This window comes from Phyllostomus discolor, chromosome 7, assembly GCF_004126475.2.
Source record: "Phyllostomus discolor isolate MPI-MPIP mPhyDis1 chromosome 7, mPhyDis1.pri.v3, whole genome shotgun sequence".
Classification (NCBI taxonomy): Eukaryota; Metazoa; Chordata; class Mammalia; order Chiroptera; family Phyllostomidae; genus Phyllostomus; species Phyllostomus discolor.
Window position 1 is genome coordinate 26,983,148 of NC_040909.2, and position 22,697 is coordinate 27,005,844.

Here is a 22,697-nt window from a genome sequence, read left to right on the forward strand (position 1 = left end):
TTATGACCCAAGCTGGGTACTCAAGGTGTGACCCCCATATGGTCTGAGTACTCCCTCCTCTTGTAGTTGAGCTTTGATTGCTGTTGGTAGGTCAATGGGAGGGATTTATCCAGGCCAGTTAGCTGCAAAGACTGTCTTTGACCACTGACCACCAACATCTGTCCTCTGTGGAGAAACAGCTGTGCAGGGGCAGGGTGGTGGTGCTCTATACACCGAGTGGTCTGTAGCTGTCCACTGGGTGTGTTGGCTCTGGGGTTTCTTGGGTTGTGCAGGCCAAGGTCAGCCCCCACCTGTGTTTTCCTTGGGGCCACCCCACCTGAACTATAAAGAAATCTGAGATGCTGCTACTTGTGCTGGGCTTTGAGATTCCCAGGCAAAGCCAAGCTGTGAATGAATCTAGGCTGGCTACTGCTAGAGCCAGGCCTGGGGCCGCTTAGCTAGAGGTATGAGGGCTGGGGGCTCACTGAGGCCAGCTGTTGCTTGTTTGAAAGGATTTAGGGAGTTGTGAAGTGTGAGCCAAGACCAGCCATTCACATGGAAAAGTCTCTGTTAACACCTTGGATGGGCCCATAAGTTGGAAGGGATGAAGTCTCAGGGGAGCTCCAGGGCAGGGCAAACAGCATTGGCCAGTGTGATGGAGTCTCAGATATGGCACCTGCCTGCTGACTCTGTGGCTCTATAGGGGAGGGTTCAGAAAAGGGACAATGACCTCTGCCCACATTTCTGTCTGGGAGAAAGCTGTCCCCAGCTCTCACCAGGATGCCAGACACTTCAGTTCCTCCCTGTATGTCACTGGTAGCTTTCAAGCTGCAACCCCAGTGTTGGGACTCAGAGGGTATGAGTCTGAGTCAGTCTGTGTGTGAGTTCTTTAAGAGGAATTGTGTGGAACTCCAGAAGTTTCTTCCACTGACTCAATCCCTGCTGGGTTTTGCAGCCAGAAGTTATGGGACTTTTCTTCTTGGAGCTGGAACCTTGGGCTGGGGGGCCTATTGTGAGGCTGGGACTCCTCACTCCCAAGATATCCCTGCTGAATTTTTATTTTTAATATGTTTTTATTATATATATATTTTTTTTTTCCATTACCATTTAGTGTCCTTATACCCCTTTCCTCTCCCCCGAATTTGTATCCGCCACGTGTCAGTGTGGGACCAGCCCATTCCACGTCTGCACCCCTCCTACCAGTATGGACGGCTGTGTTTCTTTAATTCCATAGTTGTCAGACTTCCATCCAACTCGATTTCTGATGGTTCTGAGTGATGGTTATTCTATCATTTAGTTATAATTTTGATGTGGTTGTGTGAGGAGGCGAGCCGTGTTTACTATGCCTCCATTTGACTGGAAATCCATATCCTACAACTTCCTATGAGTAACAACTATCTCATGCCCCTGGAAGTCTGCATTTTTAGGCAAACATGCTCTTTTGAGCCCCCAGGTGATCCTGATGCCAGTGCTATACTCAGCAACTGTTCGGAAAAATAGTTTTCTTGCAGTTGATCTCCTGTGAGTTACACAGGTGTCCATTCCTGGAAAATTCAGTGTATATTAAACTGTGCAAAATTATTTTTGTTTAAATGTAAAGCAAAGTGAAAGTCTAGTCTTACATAATTATAGACAGACTTTTCATCTTCAGACAACATCCAGTGGGATTTTCCAATATTATTTAGGACAAGAGGTGTTTCTTTGTGGGGCTGCCCTGTGTATTGTAGGTGTCATGTTAGCTTGGCCTTTACCCACAGCAGTGACCTCCCAATCATTGTGGCAACTAATAGTTCCCCCCCCAAGTTTCCATAATGTACTCCAGGAGGCACTACCATTCCCTGTGAGAACCACTGGGCCAGGTGATGGGACCTTGGGGTTTTTGGCAGGGGGAAGGTGGGCCAGCCTTGTGTTTTAGCCAGATGGCCCCTCTGTTGGTGTGGAAAGTACATAGAGGGCAGCTTAGGCATAGGCATGGTCACTAGGAAACAACAGGCAACAGGGGGCTGCCTTAGGCTGAGAGGGTAGCTGGAGAGAGGAAAGAGACTTAGAAAGGGAGTTCAAGAGAGAGAGACTTGACAGCAGCCAGTTGGACGTAGAGACGAGGGAAAGGGAGGTGTCTGTTGTTTTTCAGAATTCAGGTTTGGCTGTTCTCAGTTGTGATGCTTCTGTGAACCTCAGAGCAAGTGTTGGAACGATGGCAATGTTTTGTTTTGAACATCTTGAGTTTCAGTTGCCTGTGGGATTTGCAGACGGAGGTTTTTCTGAACCAACTGCTGGTGTGAGTCTGGAGCTCAGGAGATGGAGACTTAGGAGTGTGGGACACATGGAATTGACAGGAAGGAAACTGGTGGAGCCTTGGAGTGGATGAAGTGTGGTTCACGTTGGTAATTCCTCCTAGGCCAGTTAGGAGAGGGAGTCAGGGAACATGGGCAGCCTTGGCCCTGCTGACTTTGAGACCATGACTCTGTAGTGATTCTCTCCAGTGGTGCCCAAATCCAGGCGGGGAGAAGCCTTGGTTTCCTCTTTTTGTAAAATGAATGTCCCTTCCAGCTCTAAAGTTCCAATGATGTTTTTGAATTGCCAAGAAAAATATAATATTAGACATGAACACAAGGAATCTATGGTCTAAATTTGAATAGATGGGGGAAAAAAGATGTCTCAGTCGTTTTAGAGGGACTATTCTGCAGGCCAAGTACACAACCTGTTGCCACAGATGGAAACCCAACCCAGAACATTTATTTATCTTAGGGGTAAGCGGCATCATCTTTAACTCCATGTTTAGAGGGAGTTTTATATGTAAACATATTAGCCTAGTCCTTTTGAAATATGCCATGTAACTCAGAAGACTTGAAGTTTTGATCTCAGACAATTTAAAAACTTTTTGGCAATGAAAAGACAAAGGGATTGCAATATATGTAACAAATGAGGGACTAATATCCATTTTATAGAAAATCTTAGTGCAAATCAGTAAGAAAAAGATAAACTGGGTTATGGAAAAATGGACAGCAGGAATCTTAGCTGGAGAGTAAGAAATACACAATTATATATTTACATATTTTATATGGAAAGATTCTCACCTCAGTACTGATTACAGAAATTCGGAATAAAGCAACAGGATCAGTTGTTACATGTTGGATTAGTAATGTGGAGAAATAGGCATGGTCTCACTCCGTAGATTGCACTATGAACTGGTAAGATCAATATGCAGAGCAATTTGCAATTCCTATCAAATCTTAAGCCTGTAAAGTTATATGGACATAGGTTTTAGAAAAGCATTAAAAGTGATTATCATGCCCTGGCTGGTGTGGCTCAGTTGGTTGGAACATCATCTGGTAACCAGAAGGTTGTGGGTTCGATTTCCCATGTGGCATGTACCACCAGTCTCTGGTCCGGGCATGTATGGGGAGCAACAGATCAATGTTTCTCTCGCATCAGTGTTTCTCCCTCTCCCTTCTGCTCTCTCTAAAAGCTATGAAGAAATGCCCTCGGGTGAGGATTTTTAAGAAATGATTACCATTAGGGGAGCAGAGGTGAGAGGACACGCACACCGGGTGTTGGTCGTGCTCTTTGTAGAGGTCTGCCATGACACCCTGTTAACCTGGCTTTGACTTTTGTCCTCTGCCTCCTCCCTTTGCCAGAGGTGTCCAACCTTTGGGCATCTCTGGGCCACACTGGAAGACAAGTTTGTCCTGGGCCACACATTAAATACATTGGGACATGTAATCACAAGAAAAATCTCATAATGTTTTAAGTAAATTTATGATTTTGTATTGGGCCACATTCACAGCCAGCCTGGGCTGCGCAGCCCACGGGCCACAGGTGGACACCCCTGAGTGGTCCAGAAGTCCAGGGCCGTGGAGGGAGTCAATAACATGTTATTTACATTTGCTCACCTGAGTTACATCAGGCCCAGATTAGAAATGTTTTTGAATATCACCATTAAAACTTTAATTAGAAAATTGAATTTACTTTTAAACAGTTGTTTTATTTTCACAGGTCTTATCTTGAAATTCAGCAAGTCTGGTTTTACGATGGTTATTTGTCATCATGTAGCTATTCTTACTTTTGTGGCTCTCCCATTACGGACTTCAGTAAACGTGTTGTGCACATTCATGCTGCATTTTTTTTTCCCAATCATGATTACAATGCCAAGTTCACTGAGAAAATAAACATCCCACTTTTTAAAAATTCATTGAAGAAATAAACATTCCATTTTTAAAAAGGTTTCGTTGTGGTTAGTCTTCCAAGGAAAACACTAATCCAAGCAGTTGACTGTGGGTGGAACCTAAACAAAAAACATCAGGAGGATACGTCTCGGGTTTGTATCTCCAACCCAGAGTTCTTCTGGCCTGCACACCTTGTATCCAAACATTCATCTAACTTTTCCTCTCAGATGTCCCAGAAGCCCCTGGCAATCACCACAACCAAACCAAGCAGTAAATATCACCCCCATCCATCTAAGTCCCCACAAACTTTACACCTAGGAGCTGTTTTTATTTCCAGCTCACTCTTCCTCCTTCCAGCCATTTCTTTGGTTTTGTTTTCTTATTGGGAAAGAAAGAAGAAAAAGACATGAATAGAGTCTCCTAAGAAGGTAATAGAAGACCAAATAACATGTTCTCTGATTGATGTAGAACAGATACTAGGTTGGTTTCTTTAGCATTTGTTAAACTGTTTGTTTTAATCCTGGGTTAAGAGGACCTGTCCTGTCTCAGGAGCAGTTAGAGACAGGTCGGGACGCCTACCTCTTGGTGTTTGATGAAACCAGTTGCCTGTGTGAGTCACCTAAGGCAGCATGGATACGGGAGATACGAACCTGAACAGGCTGCTGGCAGATGTCAGGTCCTGCAGCATCATGGTGCAGTGGGAGAACTCTGGGAGGGGTGTCCTGAGCCCTGGGGGAGTAGAGGCCTCCTGTCCCCAACCTGCCTGCCTTCCTTCTCTGAGGCTGCCCCCACTGTGTGCCTGAGTATGGCCAGGCCCTATCTGTTCAGCTGCCTTTCTTTGCTGTCCCTGAGGACAAACTTTTAGGGCTTTTTTCCCCCTTCGTTTTAAATGTTAGACCTGAATGTTCCCTGGTAGAGTTGTAGGCAGGGCAGGACTGAGGTGGGAGAAGAATTTAGTGTATGAATTTATGTTGGTGGCAGTTAGAGAAATTTAGGGAGTGTGGGTGAGGATGGAAAGTGAAGAGGCTGAAGTTACCCCTGGGTTTATGCCTTTTTCATAGAAATATTTTCTGTTTGCATATTTTACTTTATAAATTTGGGATGGATTTTAAGATGAGCATAAAGCGTGGTCAGGGTGAAGGTGACCTATTCCTGTTCCATCTCCTGCTTGGCGTCTTCCTCATTTCCATGCCCCCCTTACCTGCCTTTTCTTGGTGTGCTGTGTGCTGAAGGCTCTAAACGTTCTCACGTATTCCACCTCTTTCCTCAATCATTTCCTTCACTCTCTTGCTCCTTTTGGAATATGGTGTATGTACCTCACTGAGGCCTTCTGCTCTCCTTCTCCTCAGGGTACCATTTCCTAGAGCTGGCTCTCTAGGCTTCTCCAGGCACACTGTACCCTCACCCCCTTTCTCCTCATACCCCATTCTCTACGCATTAAGAGTCTGTAGTAGAGTCTGGTGCAAATCATGGAGATAGTAACCCCTCGACATGTCTTTTGCCTCAGTTATTTTTACAAGTCTTGATGTTCTAGACCCACTTTTGGTTCACATTCAGAAATGAAAAGAAGTCACACTAGTATTTAAAAGGGGGTCACAGCACCCTGGCTAGGTAGCTCAGTTGGTTGAAGTGTCCTTTACACCAAAAGGTTGTGGGCTTAATTCCAGGTCCAGGCACGTATTTAGGTTGTAGATTAGATCCTTGGTTGGGGTGTGTATGTGAGGCAACCAGTTGATGTCTCTTTCTCTCTCTCTCCTTCCCCCACCTCTCAAATCAATAAAAACATATCCTTGGGTGAGGATTTTAAAAATAAAATAAATAAAAGAGGGTCACAGGAAGAAAAATGCTGGCCTGTGGCTTAGGCTGAGAAATTAGAGTCATATGTGAAAACTAAATATTGATGTAGAGCTGGAGTGGATTCAGACACAAGGATCAGCTTACAACATGAAGATCTGTCGTGCTTGGTAACAAGTTAGGAGGTGATTAGGGTTATTTATAATAATAACATTGACAATAATGATTTTAGCAGCTCCCACATAGAGAAGAGTATGGGTTCCAGGCCCACTTTTAGTGCTTTATGTGCATTATCTCACTTAATCTTCATGACAGCCCAGTGAGAGAGACATGACTTTCATCCAACATGGACAAAATTGAGGCTGTCATGGAAGGGCTCATAACTCACCTGAAGTGGTGCTGTTAGTAGGGGGTGGCACTGAGATTTGAACCCAGGTAATGTCTCTTTAGAGCCAGAACCTTGGCCAGTACACCCTCCTCTCTTGCCTGAGCCAGATTTAATATACCACCAGCTTTTGACTTTATAATTCAATACCAGATTTTGTTTTCTAATATTTGCCTGGCAGGATCTACATCATTTAAATTCAGACAAATTATGCTGCAGTTGTAACAAAGCAATAATGATACTCACTTCTTACTGATATGTGTAAATCCAGAATATCACAAAGCCCCCCCCCCCCCCCACCAGAGGAACCAAGCAAGGAAGTACAGAAAGGAAGACAGCTTTGTTAAGTGGAAACATTAAGACTGCACGGATGCATTTATTAAGTGCATGAGGCAGAATTTGCATTTCTGGAATGTAACATAAATCATCCGGAAAATCAGCACAAAGCACTTGCAGGGACTCAACAAAACAGACTGAAGGTCGGTCCACTGTCTGTTGATATTTCTGATCTGAATAAATCCCAGCCAGGATGCCTGCTGGCTGGTTGCCTCCAGCAGCTCTTTCCAGTTTTGCCCAGAGCAGCGAGTTACAGCCGAGGTTCTGTGCTCAAGATTCCCTGTGTGGCTTGGGAGGTGTGATTCAGGATGGTGTTTGGACCTGCCACCCGAGTCAGGGCAGAAAGAAGTGCTGAACCCACGTTCTCCAGAGAGGTAAACACGTTAGAGGCTGGTGTGATGGTGTTACTAGAAATTCTCCAAGATCAGGCTTTTCAGCGGCTCAGGGACCCAAGCATCACACATGAAGGCAGTAAGAAGTTTCGCCTTCCCCCTCCAGTTTGGCATGGTGACAAGTAAAAAGAAAAGATTTAATATGCTTGAAGGAAAGTTACTCATTTAATCCCATGCTGTAAATATTTTGGCAGCTTTTCCCCAGCCCTTGGCGTTACAGGTTTAGTTTGGGAAAAGAAGTGACTTTACTCGTAGCTATAGCTAAAGGATGCTTTGTAAGGAATTAAATTGGCTCCTTCATAAAGGTAGAAAAAGGATTATGTTCTTTTGGACTGAAATGAACTAACAATAAAGAAGTTTAAATAAATACATTTAAAACAAAAGGTTCTAGAACAGGACCGTCCAATAGAAATGTCATGTGAGGCATAGATATATTTTAAATTTTTTAATTAACCACATAAACATTTTAAATAGGTAAATCAGTGTTTACTATATATTTAATTTAACCCAGTATATTCAAAATATTATTTCAACATATAATCAATACAACATTCTCTTTTTTAAGATTTTATTTATTTATTTTTAGAGAGGGAAGGGAGGGAGAAAGAGAGCGAGAGAAACATCAATGTGTGGTTGCTGGGGGTCATGGCCTACAACCCAGGCATGTGCCCTGACTGGGAATGGAACCTGTGACACTTTGGTTTGCAGCCCGTGCTTAATCCACTGAGCTACGGCAGTCAGGGCTGAATTAAAACATTCTTATTGAGATAGCTTACATTCTTTTCTTCCAAAGTCTTTGAATTCTTGTGTGTATTTCACACTTTTAGTGTATCTCAATTCACACTAGCCACATTTCAAGTGAAAAAGAGGAAAGAGACAGGGAGGGGAGGAGGAGGAAGGAGATGCTAGAGAAAACCTAACGGTTCCTTGTAAGCACCTAGATGCCTGTCAGATCCTCGTGGGCAGTCTCCAAGTTCAAGCTTCCTGGTGGTTCATTTCAATGCATTCTCACTGGCCAAGTCCAAAATGTCCCATGTTCTGCCTGGTTAAAATTCATCTTTCCTGTTCAGTGCCAATTGTCATTGATAGATGACATTTTTCTGAGTGTAAATACATATTATTTTTTAAACCACATTTCTTCTCTGTTGTATTGTTCTAAAGAATCCCTTGGCCATTCGCTCTCACTTAACTTTTCTACTGATCTCATTCTCCAGCTTTTCCTCCCTTCTGCTAAAATCACTGGGAAGGCAGCTTGGAGGGACATACAAGGTCTGTACAGAAAGCATCCAGCTGTGTAATATACAAAATAGAGGCATTTACTGAAGAAGATACAAGAAACATTGTACATAGGACAATGACACTTCAGTCCCCTTCAAAAGTAGGCACCTTGGGACCTCACACAGTTCTCCCAGTCGCCATCAGCTGTCCCATGTACTTTCCTGAATCTCATCAATGGTCTGAAATCTCTTCCCTTTCAAAGATGATTTTTAGTTTTGGGAAAAGCCAGAAGTCACAGGGCACCGAATGTGGGTTGTAGGGGGCTGAGTCACCTGGGTGATTTCATGTTTTGCCAAAAAACTCTGCACGAGATGTGACGTGTGAGTGGGTGCGTTGTTTGATGAAGCTGCCAATCACCAGTTGCCCATAGCTGCAGCCTTCTGAATCATCTTAATTGTTTCTGTGGAGGAATGTTGAAGCTTAATGCAAAATTTGAGTAGATCCATTGTTCTACTCCCTCAGTCATTTTGAATGTGATGGCCACACAGTACACATGCTCACTCAATGGCATCTACTACCCACTGACTAGTACAGCGAAGTCATCATTGTTCACACATGTGCATTACAGCTCACTCTCCTTGGCTGCCAGGTTACATCGATGCCACACAAACCTTCCTTGTTACATTAATAATTGCTGGGCTTTTTCTGCACATACTTCATATATGCATGCATAGATGCTAAAAATCATAGGGATGACTGTTTTTACAGTAGGAACCAAAATGCCTCTTAAAGTCGGCTTCCCAATGCATTCTAGACCATCCCCTGCCCCCATTCTCTTAGATGGGTAAAAAATAAACCAGAGAGTACTGATGACAATTTTGCATGTAAATTGGTAGCAGAGCCTGGTGATGCTCAACTTGGATGTACAATTTTCTGTTTCCATGCACCAATTTGGGAGGTTGCACATGAACGCAGTAATTGTTCATGCAGAGCTGGAAATGCAGGTGCGGAAGCCTTTTTAGAGCACGAGGACTGTCTGGCCCTGTTCTCCTTTGAGCTCTGTTGAATCTTTTGTGATGTCATACACACAAGAACATTATTTGTTAAAATGCATTCACATGTGGAACTTCTTGTAAGCCTCGTGAGAGGTTTATGTGACTGTGCCACTGAATATGTGGTGAGTCTCTGCTATAGCAAGAAAAAGGAGAAGCCACTGATGTGGACTTACTGGTGTGTCTGGGTAGTGCCTTTGAACCAACCAATGGGCTTCCTTTGTGGGTGGAAGTTGTGCTAAGCCCAAGCCCCGAGAGAGTGGAATTCATTCTGGCATACACTCTTGGAATTAGTCTTGCACGTGGTGAATTTCTTAACGATCTCCACAGTCCATTATTTTATATTATTATATTCTAAAAATTTAAAACCTTCTCCTAACTAAAGACTGTTGATATACCAAAGTGAAACTCTGTTATGGAGTTGAAACCTGATGATGATAACACAGAATAAAAAGAAATAGTAATATTTTCTTGTGTCCCGTGTACATGCCCAGCTGAAGTGTGCTCATGTCCTTGGGGCATCATAATTTCTGGGTAATGGCTTTTTTTCCCATTTTATGCTGTTTGGGATTTAGATTCCCAGTCTCTTCCTGCATACCACCACAGTCTCTTTTTTGTTATTTGGCCATCTCTGAAAAGTGAAATTTTTACATCTTCTTTTACTTTCATTGTCTTATCAACCTTGGATTTTTTCCACTGGCAGATTTTCACATGTGTTAATTGTGGTGACTCTTAGCCGCTTCTTTTTTCTTCTTGCTGCTCTTGCAACCCCTGCTCACACCAGAGGGGTAGAGAGAGGAAAGATGGTGAAACGGAGGCAAGGTGTCCTTTCTTCTTGGGTAGCGGACGTAACAGGTTAGGTGGGAGGTGCAGCTGACACTGTTGGTTAAAAGTTTTCCTGGTGATGGATGGTAGTGGTGGTTGCACAATATTGAAAATATACTAAATGCCATCAAATCATACATTAAATTGATTAATATGGTCCATTTTATGATATGTATATTTTGATTCCATTAAAAAATAAGGGTTTCCAAGTTCCCACTGAGTTTTATGCTGTCTGATGGTTTTCTAGAAACAATTATGGTTCTTTCTCCTTGCTGTCCTGGCTGATATACTTTGGATTCCACAGTGTGTGGGACCTTGAGGTTCACTGTCCCCCAGAGTAGCTGCAGGTGGCAGTTTGCATTGAGTTTTCTTTGATGTGATGATCTGGGCCATGACCATATCAGAGGAGAACTTCCTTTTACCATGAATGTTATGAGCCTTCTTCCAGGTACTCTGGGTCATCTAGCTTGTTGGTGAATCAACCAGGCATGGGCTCTGGCCTGGTGGAACTTACTTATTGGGAAAGACAGAAAAAGGAGAAGTAAATCAGTAATTTGTGTAATTAAAAATTGTGATAGATACTATGAAACAAATGATTGGTAAGTAATGGTATAGAGTAGTGTTGTCCAATGGAAAGGTACCACCAGCCACAGACGTAATTTCTGATTTTCTAGTAGCCACATTGACACAGGTGAAATTAGCCCTAGCTGGGTGACTCAGTTGGTTGAAGTGTCATCCCATACACCAAAAGGTTGCGGGTTTGATCCCCTGTCAGGGCACATACCCAGGTTGTGGGTTTGATAGGAGGCAGCTGATCAATGTTTCTCTCACATCTCTCTCTCTCTCTCTCCCTCCCCCCCTAAAAATCAGTGAATATATCCTCAGGTGAGGATTAAACTTTAAAAAGGTGAAATTAATTTTAATATTTTATTTAATCCTAATATATCCAAAATATTGTCATTTGAATGTGTTATCCATGTAAAATAAACTTCTTATTTAGATATTTTACATCTTTTTTTTCATGCTGAGTTGTTGAAATCTGGTGTGTATTTTACACTCCAGTCACACTTAGTTCAGACTAGCCACATTTCAAGGGTTGAATATTTTCAGTGCTGATGTCTTTTATACAGAGTCTTGAGACTTTATCAGAGAAATCTATATAGGGTCCCATTTACATTCTAAATAGTTTCATTTCCATATTGTTTGTACATACTCATTAGTGGCTGGTCTTTGATGCAATCAGCTTATTGTCGTACTCTCAGAATCAAAAGAGAACTTCCAGGAGCGGTAGCTGTCGTGCTGTTGTGCTCAATTAGGAAAACAGCACAAAATATGGAAAACTAGCTTCCCTTCTGACTTATGCTAAGCTCTTCTTGGATTTGGGGTGGACAAGTTTGGTTAGAAATCCTGAATACTTGGTGATTTCTTGTCTTTTCTATAAAGAGTACTTTTTACTGTGTAAAATATTTTGTTAATACTCTGGGTTCTGTTTCAAGCTGGTTGCTTTAAGTATTTGGGTACCTCCACTATGAAACCTAAGCCGCACAGCGCCTGGCGTTTCTTGAAAAGTTTCCTTGATGAATCTTAGCCTCTGTCTTCTGTGATAAAATGGACCGGTGAGATGAGCAAAAATGCCATCATTTGGGTTTGATCAGTGGACATGGTCAATAGGAATTACTCAGGCATCTCCTTGAAAACACCAGTGAATTTTTGACAATACAATATTGTGTGTGTATCCTTCAGTGACTCATGTGTGACCCTTTGAAATGACTAGCAAACCAATAACAACCTGACTCCTCCTCCCCACTCCCCTTCACACACATGCGCCCACACACCACACACGCTTCATGGCAGCCTGGCAGTCTGATGCTTCACATCATTGGTGGCCTGGTGGCCTGCTTCTTAACAACTCGTTTGCTGAGGCATCTGTTGTATTGTCAATTTTTCCCTGGCTGCCCTAGAGAATCCTAGGTTTATATAAGCTCGAAGTACTTTTATTTAGCCTTGCTGAGATATCCCTTTTTGAGTTTCACCATGATCTAGAATTGTTAAGAATTGTGTTTTATGAAACCAGATTGGGGGTCGTCAGGGGCTGGGAGGAGCAGGGATGGGGAATAACTGCTTAATGGGTACGGGGATGGAGTTTCCTTTCGGGGTGATGGGAATGTTTTAGAGCTAGTTGAGGTGATGGTGGCACATTGTCAACATATTAAACACCACCACTGAATCATTCATGTTAAGATTACTAATTTTATGTTACGTGAATTTCACTCCAATTTAAAAAATAAAAAAGAATAAATAGTATTTTAATGGAGTGGTCTCCTGAGCCTGGATATATATATCCTTTTTAAGTTTCAGAAACATGAATTTACTTAATAAATAGATGACATAAATCTGAAATTGAAAACTTCTGAAATGAAAGTTTTATTCCTTAGATTTAGAAACGACACAGAAGACAAGGGCTGTGAGCATCCTTTTAAAAACTGAATCCCTATTCCTTCCTGATACAGTGAAAAACCCCACATTGAAAAATGATTGATTTTAGTGTTTTTGCTAAATTGGATCTACTGCAATACCCAGGCAAATTGATGTTATAGAAATAGTGGCCTTTGGGAAACTTTAGAGTTTTTTTGGTTGAACAATGTCATTATCAGCTTCACCTGTGAGGGAAATTACCAGCCAGAGATGCTGTCTCTCTCTACACTCCTTGGTATTGACAGATCCATTAGTGGTTGTAATTAGAAAAGCAAAGCCGGACTTTGATAACTGGGCTAGAATCACTGATCTCTGGACACAGTGACGGGAGCTGCTGTGTGGTCCAGCATGCCGTTGCCTGCTGTAGAGAGCGGGGTGTCCTGTGCTGTTGCTGGGCGCACCATTTTCTTTCTGGTGCTGGAGACTGGTACTTTCCCACTAATAAAGTTCGAAGCAGCAAAGACATCACTTTGGCTCTTCTGCAAATGTCTGAAGGGCTTTGTTCCTAGGGAATAAATGGGGCTGTGGAATGTTTTTGCTAAACAAAACATTGTCATAGCAAAAGCAAAATCTGCTTTATCCCAGGAGTGTTAAGAAATGTGTGTGTTTTTCTTCTTTTTTAATTCCTTTCTTTCTTTTTCTTCCCCCCCCTCCTCCTGGAATATGGTTTATTTATATGAAGTTATTTTCTGGAAGAAAAATAAAACATTAGCTTCAAAAATATCTTTGGACTCTCATGCCACCCAAAACACCTTCCAGCATACCTTACTATTTTGAGTGGCAGAAAATAAAAGATTTCCAAGGGCTTCAAAATATTATGTGCTTCTAAATGCTTTGTTCATCTCTACAGCAGTATAAAAAAGGGAGGAATTAGAAAATAGAGGCTGATGTCAAATACCTACAGATGTGTCCTTGAGAAGACTTTGGTATACGTTGTGATGATGTGGGGATGAATGGATCACCAGCTCTTCAATATGTGACTGATGCTCACACTGTGTCTCGACTATGCCAAGATCAGAAATAGGAAGGGTGCGGGGTCATCCATCTCTCCACTCTTGTCAAATACCCCCTCCAGGCTCTGCAATCTACCAGGTCATGGCTTTGGGCCACATGGAGTTGAAAATAAAATAGAAATTACTTGCCACATTTAAAGGAGAGTTTCTATGAGGATCAAGATTTCTGACTTCTTGCCCTGGCTGGCGTAGCTCAGTGGATTGAGTGCGGGCTGCGAACCAAAGTGTTGCAGGTTCGATTCCCAGTCAGGGTACATGCCTGGGTTACAGGCCATGACCCCCAGCAACTGCACATTGATGTTTCTCTCTCTCCCTCTTTCTCCCTCCCTTCCCTCTCTAAAAATAAATAAATAAAAAGAAATCTTAAAAAAAAAAGATTTCTGACTTCTTGAAGGTAAGAATTAGAAATTAAGGCACCATTGAGCACGTGTGCCCATTGGCATTAACCAGGCTGGAAGGACAAGATGCTGCCCCCTTGGTGAGGTGGGGCTTTGGTGTTTATTGTACTTCCTTATCCATCTGGCCCCTGGAAACCCCTGTTCTGGCTTTGAGATCTGCACCAGACTCTCTCCTAGGTCATGAGATGAGGCTGGTGGGAGAAGCCAGCTGCAGAACTGGGCTTCGTACAGCAGCAGCATGAAGTTCCTGTCTAGGACGAAGAGAGGGCCCCCTGAGTGGGAGCACAGGGACATCCAGCCTGGACCCTGGGCTTGTAGCCTGATCACTGTGGGTGAAGACTGTGGAACGTGGTGGTCTGGAGGGTGGAGAGACCAGTATGATCTTCAAGTAGACACCGAGCCCTAACAGCGGTGTTTCCTCAGACTGGGGAGTAACGTCAGCCAAGACGACCTTGTCAGTGTCCCCCATCTTCAGCATACGGAGAATTATAATTAGAAACTTTAACTTACGATGGGGTGACTTCTGTGGTTCATTCCTGGAGTGGGGTCCTAGTGAAAGCTCAGGAAGCCAGAGTAACTTCAGATAACACCCAACATTTTTCTTTTAGCTGTCCGCTAGAAAGATGGGAACCCACAGACACTTCTCTCTCCCCATCCCACAAGCATCTCTTTCCTGGGACTCCCCTGGACAGCCCCCTGCACTTCTGGGGACAGTCACAGAAGGCGGAATCCCTTCTCCTGCCTGGGGCAGGTGGAAGGTTGGGACCCTTGGACAGCAGAGGTTTTCATCTTCCATCCTGGCAACAGCTCATTTCTTGTTTCTCTTTCCCTGTCTGCACCTGTTCACACATGGGGCTGTTCCATGTTCCTGTTTTGGCTCTGGTTTGGGGCAACTCTTTTAGGTCACATTGAAAATATTTATTGCGTTGTCCAGGGCCACTTTTGACTTAGAAGTTGGTGTCTTAGTGCCGAACTTAAAATAACAAAATCATTGCATTTTAAAGTTGGAAGCTCCTTTCAAGTGGGAATTATATGACTCGCCCAAGGTTACATAATTTATAAGTGAAATCAGGCAAATATTACAAAACAAAAATAATGGAGAGGTAACTCTGGTGGGTGGGGTGAGAAACAGACCAAGAATTTGTAATTGGCATGTCCGTCCAAACAAATAAGTCATCCCTTCGTTTATTTTTTTAGTAATAATCTTTGGGGGGTTGGTCATGTAAGAACTAGGGTTTTTTTAAGGTTAACATTCAAATAGCATCATGAAATCAAGGCCTTTAATTGTGTTTTTACTCATTTTTTATTGCAATAAGATTATTGAAATTCAATTTTTTTAAACCTTGAGTCTAAACTTATTTTGACAGTATGCATACCAAAAATTAAAGCCATAAAAATTGCTCAGTTTTGATGGGAGATGTATCTTTAGATTTTAAGATTAAAATGTAGAAGGTATTGTTTTATTTAGGGAGCATTTAACTATAAAATGGTTGACTATGGTTTCCAGTGCCCTGGTTTGGAGTGTGGAGGGTCAGGGGTGTGGAGGTGAGTGGGAAGGATTTAATGGCCTCTGTGTTGTGCTGTCATCTCCCACAGCTGACCAGCCCTCCCCCACGCCCCAACCCCCACCCCCGGCCAGCTCCCCTTTTGCCACTGCCACCACCACCGCCTGGAGTAGCTTTGAGTTTTATCAGTCGCACCCCCATCATCGCATTGGATTCTCACAACCCCTCTGTGATGGAATACAGGCTCATGTCATTATCTCCGTTTTTATATGAGGAAACCAAGTGCTCACGAGCCCCAGATTAATGCCAGTGAGGAATGTAGCTGATACATGAAGTCCCAAGTTTCCTCAACACATTGACTCCTTTTATTTTTTTATTATAGTGTGATGAATAAGAGGAAATGTATATAAATTATCAACATCTTAGGAAAGCTTCATTTTATTACAGCAGTAAGGATTTAAGATACGCAGAACATTTACAAAACATTGAACTGTAGAGACCGGCTGGGTTTGACGTCTCAGATTTGAGGACTCACAGAGGCTCTTTCTGTCTAGTTTTATAAAAAAAAAAAAAAGAAAAAGAGGGATCTTAGTGCTGGGTGGTATTTTTAGGTCTGATCACGACCGTGAAATTACCCCACCAGGAAGGTTTACGCCTCTACCAAGAGTTCATTCGGTTTTTCTAACGAAACAACCAGCATCTGTGCCACACGCAGTCATGCCCTTTTGTTTGAGTTGCTTTGTAATCTCTTGACAGAGGAGGAAACCCAGCCCTGGTTCCCTGGGCACAGCCTGCACTCAGACCCGCTCTTGTCATTTGCAGGCCCTGGGACAAGCCTGGAGGAGATGCGGGGCCTGGGCCAGCTCCAGGGCGAGGCTGCTAAGGCAGTATGTTTCAATAGACGAGATCAGTGACGGTGCCATTCCAAGCCATGCTGGAGCTTGAGAGGGAAGCAGAAACCCATACTGATCCTATCTCTTGTCCAATGTCAAAGTTACAACTTTCGGCGTTTTGCTTATTATGGACTTGGTGCATTCATTTTCACTTTTTGACATATTGCATGAAATGTTTACTAATCGTGGTTCGTGAGTTTTTGATGCCCCTAAATTTCGCAGCTCTGGCAAGTGTCTCCTCACTTACCTCAGCCTAGTCTCTGTCCCACCTCGGGCCTCAGGACGCACACACAGGGGACAACGTCCACCTGGCCCCAGACTGGGGAAGAGGTCTGCTCTGGCTCCGCCACTGGGCCCAGGGCTGTCAGGGCAGGGAATTCCAAGGGTGTGGCTGTGAGAAGTGGGGGTGCGGGTCACAGGTGGACAGGTGCCCTTAGGTCCCCTGTTCCTTGCTCGTGGAGAGGAGAGTGGCTGGAGGAGGGCCGGAGCAGAACTCTCTGGAGAGCAGTGCTCGGTTTCAGACTCTCTTGGAGGGCTGGGGAAGACTCGGAGGGCTCGGATTCCGGAGCAGTAGGTCTGGGGTGGGGTGCAGGAGTCTCCATGTCTAACGCATTCCCCCACGCTGTGGCCTGAGGAGCACCCTTGGTAGACACCTGCTCTAAAACATGGGGCTCAGGACGGGGCCCCTTTTACCTGATGGGTTTCTGTGCATGGGAATCATGAGGCATCTTGGCATCCTTTTCCAGACTGACTTCTAGGTTTTTATCTAGAATGTATCCTTCAAGGGAAAGAGTGCAGACTTTTCTGCTTTCCTGGCTAGTCTTTGTCACTGTTATTGATGGAGGTCTCTCCAGGATGCCGGACACTTGAGTTAGAGTGAATCATTGCTATAGATTTTGTTTTCCTGTAAATTTCTTGCATGATGTATGGGAATGAGAGCTACAGCATCTGATGTTAAGTAGTATTCCTAAGTACTTCTCGCTTTTGTTTTTGAGTTTGTTTTAAAATGACATTATTTTTTAAAGTACATTAAAACTTTTAAGTAATATTGTTTTTACCTATAAAGGAGAAAATTAAAATGTCTCATGATTTCTCCACCCGAATGATCCCTGTTGATGATAATAGTATTGAAAGTACAAGATAAAACAAAAACCACCTTTCCATCTTCCCCTCTCTACTCCAATCTTTCTCTCCGGTGTTTCTTTGCTTTTTTTCCAGAAAAAAAATTATTTATGTCTATCCTTCTAAGAGTATCATATGATAATACTGTTAGGTGCCTTGCTTCCTAAGTTAGTAGTTTATCTTGGGCACATTTCCATTAGCAAATAACAGACTTACCTTAATCTTCCTAAATGGGCCATAGGACTGATTCGTCACTGGGATGTCCCAGAGTTTGCCCAGCCCTCCAATGAAGAGCTCTCTGATTCCAGGCTTTTGCTGCATGAACCACCCTGTGGTGAATATCTTTGTTGATAGTATCTTCAGAAACATTTTATGAGTCCAGCCGTCGTCGGTGTGATGCCTAGTAGTGGGGTGGTTGGACAAAGGCTATGTGCCCTTTTAGCTCTGAGGGCATCACTGTGCAGAAAGGTTCACCGCGATCAGCATGCCTGTTTGCCCGTTTCCTTAGGATCCTTGCCCACAGTGGATAGCACACAAGTGAAAAGGAAAAAACCTGTATTCCAATAACAACGAAATACAAAACAACCAGGAATAATTGTTCAATATTCACGAACAATTGTCCAATGTCAAAGTTACATTGTGAAGAAAACTTCAGTATGCACCTGAGGAACCCCAAAGAAGTCTTGGATATTGAAAAATTATGCCATGTTCTTAGATGGGCACTCAAAGCCTGATGAAAATATTCATTCTTCTTCCATTAAGCTGTAATGTGAACATGATGCAATAAAAATATCAACAAGATTGTTATTGGATGGGGGAATTTGGTGAGCTGATTTTAAAAAAGTATTTGAAAAAACAAGTAAGAATAGACAGGAATATTCAGAAAGTAAACAGGAAGATAAGAAGAGTCAGGAAATAGCTTAAGCAGATATTAAAGCATAATATGAAACTAAAATTGTTAAAATGGATGAATGGATCATAGCCATAAACTTAAATATATTCAGGAATATACTACGTGATAAAGATGACATCTCAAATCAATGAGGAAAATGTGTAAACCTTGGGGGAAATATTTTAATTCATATTGCATACATTCCAAATGGATCAAAAATTTATACGTAAAAAAGGAAATATGCACTACAAGATATCACAGGAGAATTATTTTATAATTCTAGTTCTGTCTGCTCTGACATAAAACTCAGAAGCCATTGAAGACAAGATTGATAAATTCAACTTCATAAAAAATTCTTCATGGCAAAACCCCACCTTCTGCAAAGTTAAAAGACAACAAATCGAGGAAACATATTTGCAACTGGTATCACAAATAAGAACTATATTTCCTAATATATAAAGAGGTTTTACACACCAAGAGAAAAGGCCTATAAACCAGTAGAAACTAGGCAAAGATTACGAACAATTAACAGAAAAGAACACAGGTAGCATTTAAACATGAAATATTCAATTGGAAACACAAATTACATAATAAGAGAACTATAAATCGACACCTCACTGTGAGATTGGCCAGTGATTGTGTATCACTGATGAGAGGTAGATTTATCTGAGCGTCCCTCGGGTGGGAGTCTGGCACCCTCTGAAAATTGTACCATGCATTCATCTTCAGCTCAGCAATTCCACACTGAGGAATTTGCTTTTCAGAGGTATTATATGAGTGATATTTTTCATTGCGTCATTAGTTATAAAAGCAAAAGTGTGAATAACCCCTGGTACATCATACTGTAATACACTGTGCGTCGGTAAAAAGAACAAGGAAGAGTTCTTTTTACTGTTGTTGAATGGACTCTTAAGAAAGCTGTGCTGATAGTTGATAAAAGTGATTAAAAGCCAAGTGCATTAATGTTATGCTACCATTTGTGTAAAAAGGGAGGGAGATATGTAGACTTCCCAACTTTGTGTGTGAATTCGGTCATTGTCAACATGTGTATAAGAAAATGGACAATACTGATTGCCTGAAGGGAAAAAGCCTGGGAGGCAGGGACTAAGGCTGGGATGCAGTTTTCACTGTATATATGCTTGTGCCTTTTGAATGTTGAATCTTGTTTGGTTTCTTAAATTTTTTCAATTCAAAAAATGTAAAATAACTCAGTAAGTGAAAAATATTTGTTTTGACACCTGTGGTTCTAATGTTTAGTTAATTTGGGTGTCTTTTCAAATAGTGGTTCAATTTTTATGATTTTTTTAGTCAATTGCCTATTCATATATTTTGCCCATTTTTCTTCGCTTTTTGGAGGGGAGTGGTTTCTTTGTAAATCAAGAAAACCACCATTTTGTTATAAATATCACGGAAATTATTTTCCAGTTTGTCTTTTGAGCTTGTTACTGCTGCTTTTGCCACCTGGAAATTTTATATTTCCTCACAGTTCTTGTCATCTCCTCCTTCCTTTTCTTTTCTTTCTTTTTATTTTTTTGAGAGAGTAGAAATGGGTTTTTCAGTATAACTCTTAGAAAATTGATTCTAGGTTTACCAATTGCCAATGTCTCTGGATGAGCTGGAAAATAGCCAGCTGCTTAGAAGTTCTCTTTGAAGACAGTAGTGAAGACAGGAATGAACTCCTTTTACCAAGGGGTGACCGACAGGCTCTCTGGAAGGGCCAGGGCAGACAGACTGGGGTGGGGTGGGGTAAGGCAGGCGGTTCCGGTGTGTGTCTGATGGACCTTTCCTCTCTCCACTCCAGCCGAGCTCCCGCGGTCCTCAGCAGTGAGGCTGGCCTCCCTGCGAGACCTGCCCGCCCAGCTCCTGGACCTGTACCAGCAGGGCTTCCTGCTGGTGGCCCTGCACCCTTTTGTGCAACCAACCCACAAGCAGGAGAAGACACCCCTCGAGCACATCTTCAGGGCCATCCTGATCAAGAAAACCGACAGGTAAGGCCTCTGAGGTTGGCACCAGGAGGTGGCTGATGTATATTGTCAGGGCCTCTGCCCTCTGACAGGTAAGACATTATGATAGACAGCCAGAGAAGCCTCCTTGTGTCCTGTCCACTCCTGACTGCATGAGTAGAGCGTCCCCTCTTATACCCTTTCCCCCTTTAACTTAATGGATTAAACTCAGCTAGAAGAATGTCTTTTCTGAAGAGGTGCACTCCCAGAATGACATGGCCAATTAAAGTGTAACACTACAGCCAGAAATGCATGGCTACAAAACACACTCATTTTTTAAAAAGCTATGTGCAAACTTAATGTCTTTCCCCAAACTCTAGAAATACTTGACCATTTTGACCCCACCGTAAGTTCTGCTACTCACTTTGGAGGAAAACCAAAATCCGCCTGAATCTAGTGCTGTAATTGATTTGGTCTTGATTTTGATTTTCTAGGCTTTGAGGGTGTTTTTCAGGATAGCTTGCTCAATTGAATGCTTACTTGCTCTTACTGTATTTTTAGTGGGTCTAATAAGGAAAAGAGAGACTAACGTTGGTATCTCAAAAGGAGCTATAAATAATGGTCTTAAATAATCTTTTTAAACAGGGAAGGTGGGATAGAAAACACGGTATGCTTTTGCTGCTGCTGTAAAAATAAGAACTTGAAACAAAGTCTGGCAGAGGAAAATAGATCTGTCCTTTGACCTTCTATCATGGGAGGATGACAACATGGGCCATATTTTAAAAAGAGGGAGAGTGCACCGTGACTCCTTGCTTTTCTCTGTTTTTACAAGTTGCTTTGCCAGGTAGAGGGCTTTTGAGCCCAGGAGGGACAGCTGGAGGCAAGAGGCTGTGTGACTACCTGGGCTCCTCCTTCCTGGCAAACTGAGTTCTTCATTTCTACATGGCTGACCGAGCTCTGGGGCTCTGAGTCCGAGTTGACATGCACGAGAGTCTGAAGTGAAAGATAGCACGAGCCTTTGCTCATGTGTGGATTCACCATGGTATTTGTAGAATGAAACTTTTTCCTTAACTATCTATTTTTCTGACATACTTATTTCTTATGTTGATGGGCTGTGGATCACTATCTGGGTCAATCCCAAGAGGAAGTTGTTCGGGATTGGTTTCAGGTTCCACTGACACAATGAGACATGCATGATGACTAGAGGTCACATTTATTGAGCACTTACTGTATGCTAGGCCTTATGAGTGTCATTATCCTCACAATCAGCCCATGAAATGGATATGATTTTTATTTCCATTTTAAAGGTGAGGAAGCTAAGATCCAGACTTTGAGGTATTTGTCTAAGTCATTAATGAGCCTCCTTTCTAGAAGAGGAAAATGGGTCAAGATATTAAGAAGGATGAGAGATAGGTGTGCAGGCAGGTTTTCAAGAAAGAGAAGGTGGCATTCTCCTTGGATTTAAGTTCACTTAAGACCAGAGTGCCCAGATTACTGGCCTGGATGACCTTAATGAAGATTCTAACTCCTGGATGAACAGATACAAGAAGGAAATTCCTTGGATAACTTTGGTTGGGTCTTCTTTGAAACTGCACTCCCCCACCTTGTTTTTTTTTAGAAGTTGCAAGAGCTTGGTAATTTACTAAGGGTGGTGATGAGAATGGCAATATGCCATTCTTATTGCAAAAATGACCAAGAGAATTTACACCACTTTCATTTCCTGTTAGTAGCGTGTGGGAGGAGCAGCCGGTGATAGTGGGAAAGCAGGCATTCATTATGCAGTGTCATTTTAAAGCACAGGCACTCTGTCTCCTAGGAAATGCAATAACCATGTTTTTGCATCGTGGAGAAAATATTCCACACTATTAAAATTAAACAATCAAAAAACCCCACAACAGAACCTTTTCTGTAGAGAGTTTAAGTAGTAGAAACAAAACAAATCTTATGTGATTAATTTTTAATACAGACAGTTATGATATTTTTCACAAAGCCTGCCAGAGTTCTGACAGCTTTAGATGCTATTAAATGAAATGATTTCACTGTCCAAGAGAAAAAAAATGCCTGCCTAATATTTAGTAAATAGACCACATTGAAAGAGGTGCAGATACTTTCTAGATTACTGTCAGTCCAGATCAAGTTCATTAGCAAGAATCACCATGAGATGACTTGGATATTAAGTTTAATGTGTTTGAAAGGTGAATGTAAACTTTTTGGCAAGTAACTAGGCTTTAGGGTGTACAGCAAGATCAGGAAAAAGAACAGAACCCTACAAGCTTACATTTATTCATTCACTCACTCATTCATTCATT

At 42.4% G+C, this 22,697-nt stretch overlaps 1 protein-coding gene across 4 annotated transcripts in view; it reads left to right on the top strand.

Annotated features, from left to right (window-relative positions):
* The window catches only part of RFTN1 (raftlin, lipid raft linker 1), a 186,516-nt gene that overhangs the window by 56,014 nt on the left and 107,805 nt on the right, over positions 1 to 22,697 (top strand). For all 4 annotated transcript variants that reach the window (XM_036030605.1, XM_036030607.1, XM_028518801.2 and 1 more), the window contains exon 3: positions 20,247 to 20,433. In XM_036030605.1, coding sequence (XP_035886498.1) covers positions 20,247 to 20,433 — 187 coding nt within the window. The remainder of the gene's footprint in view (positions 1 to 20,246; positions 20,434 to 22,697) is intronic.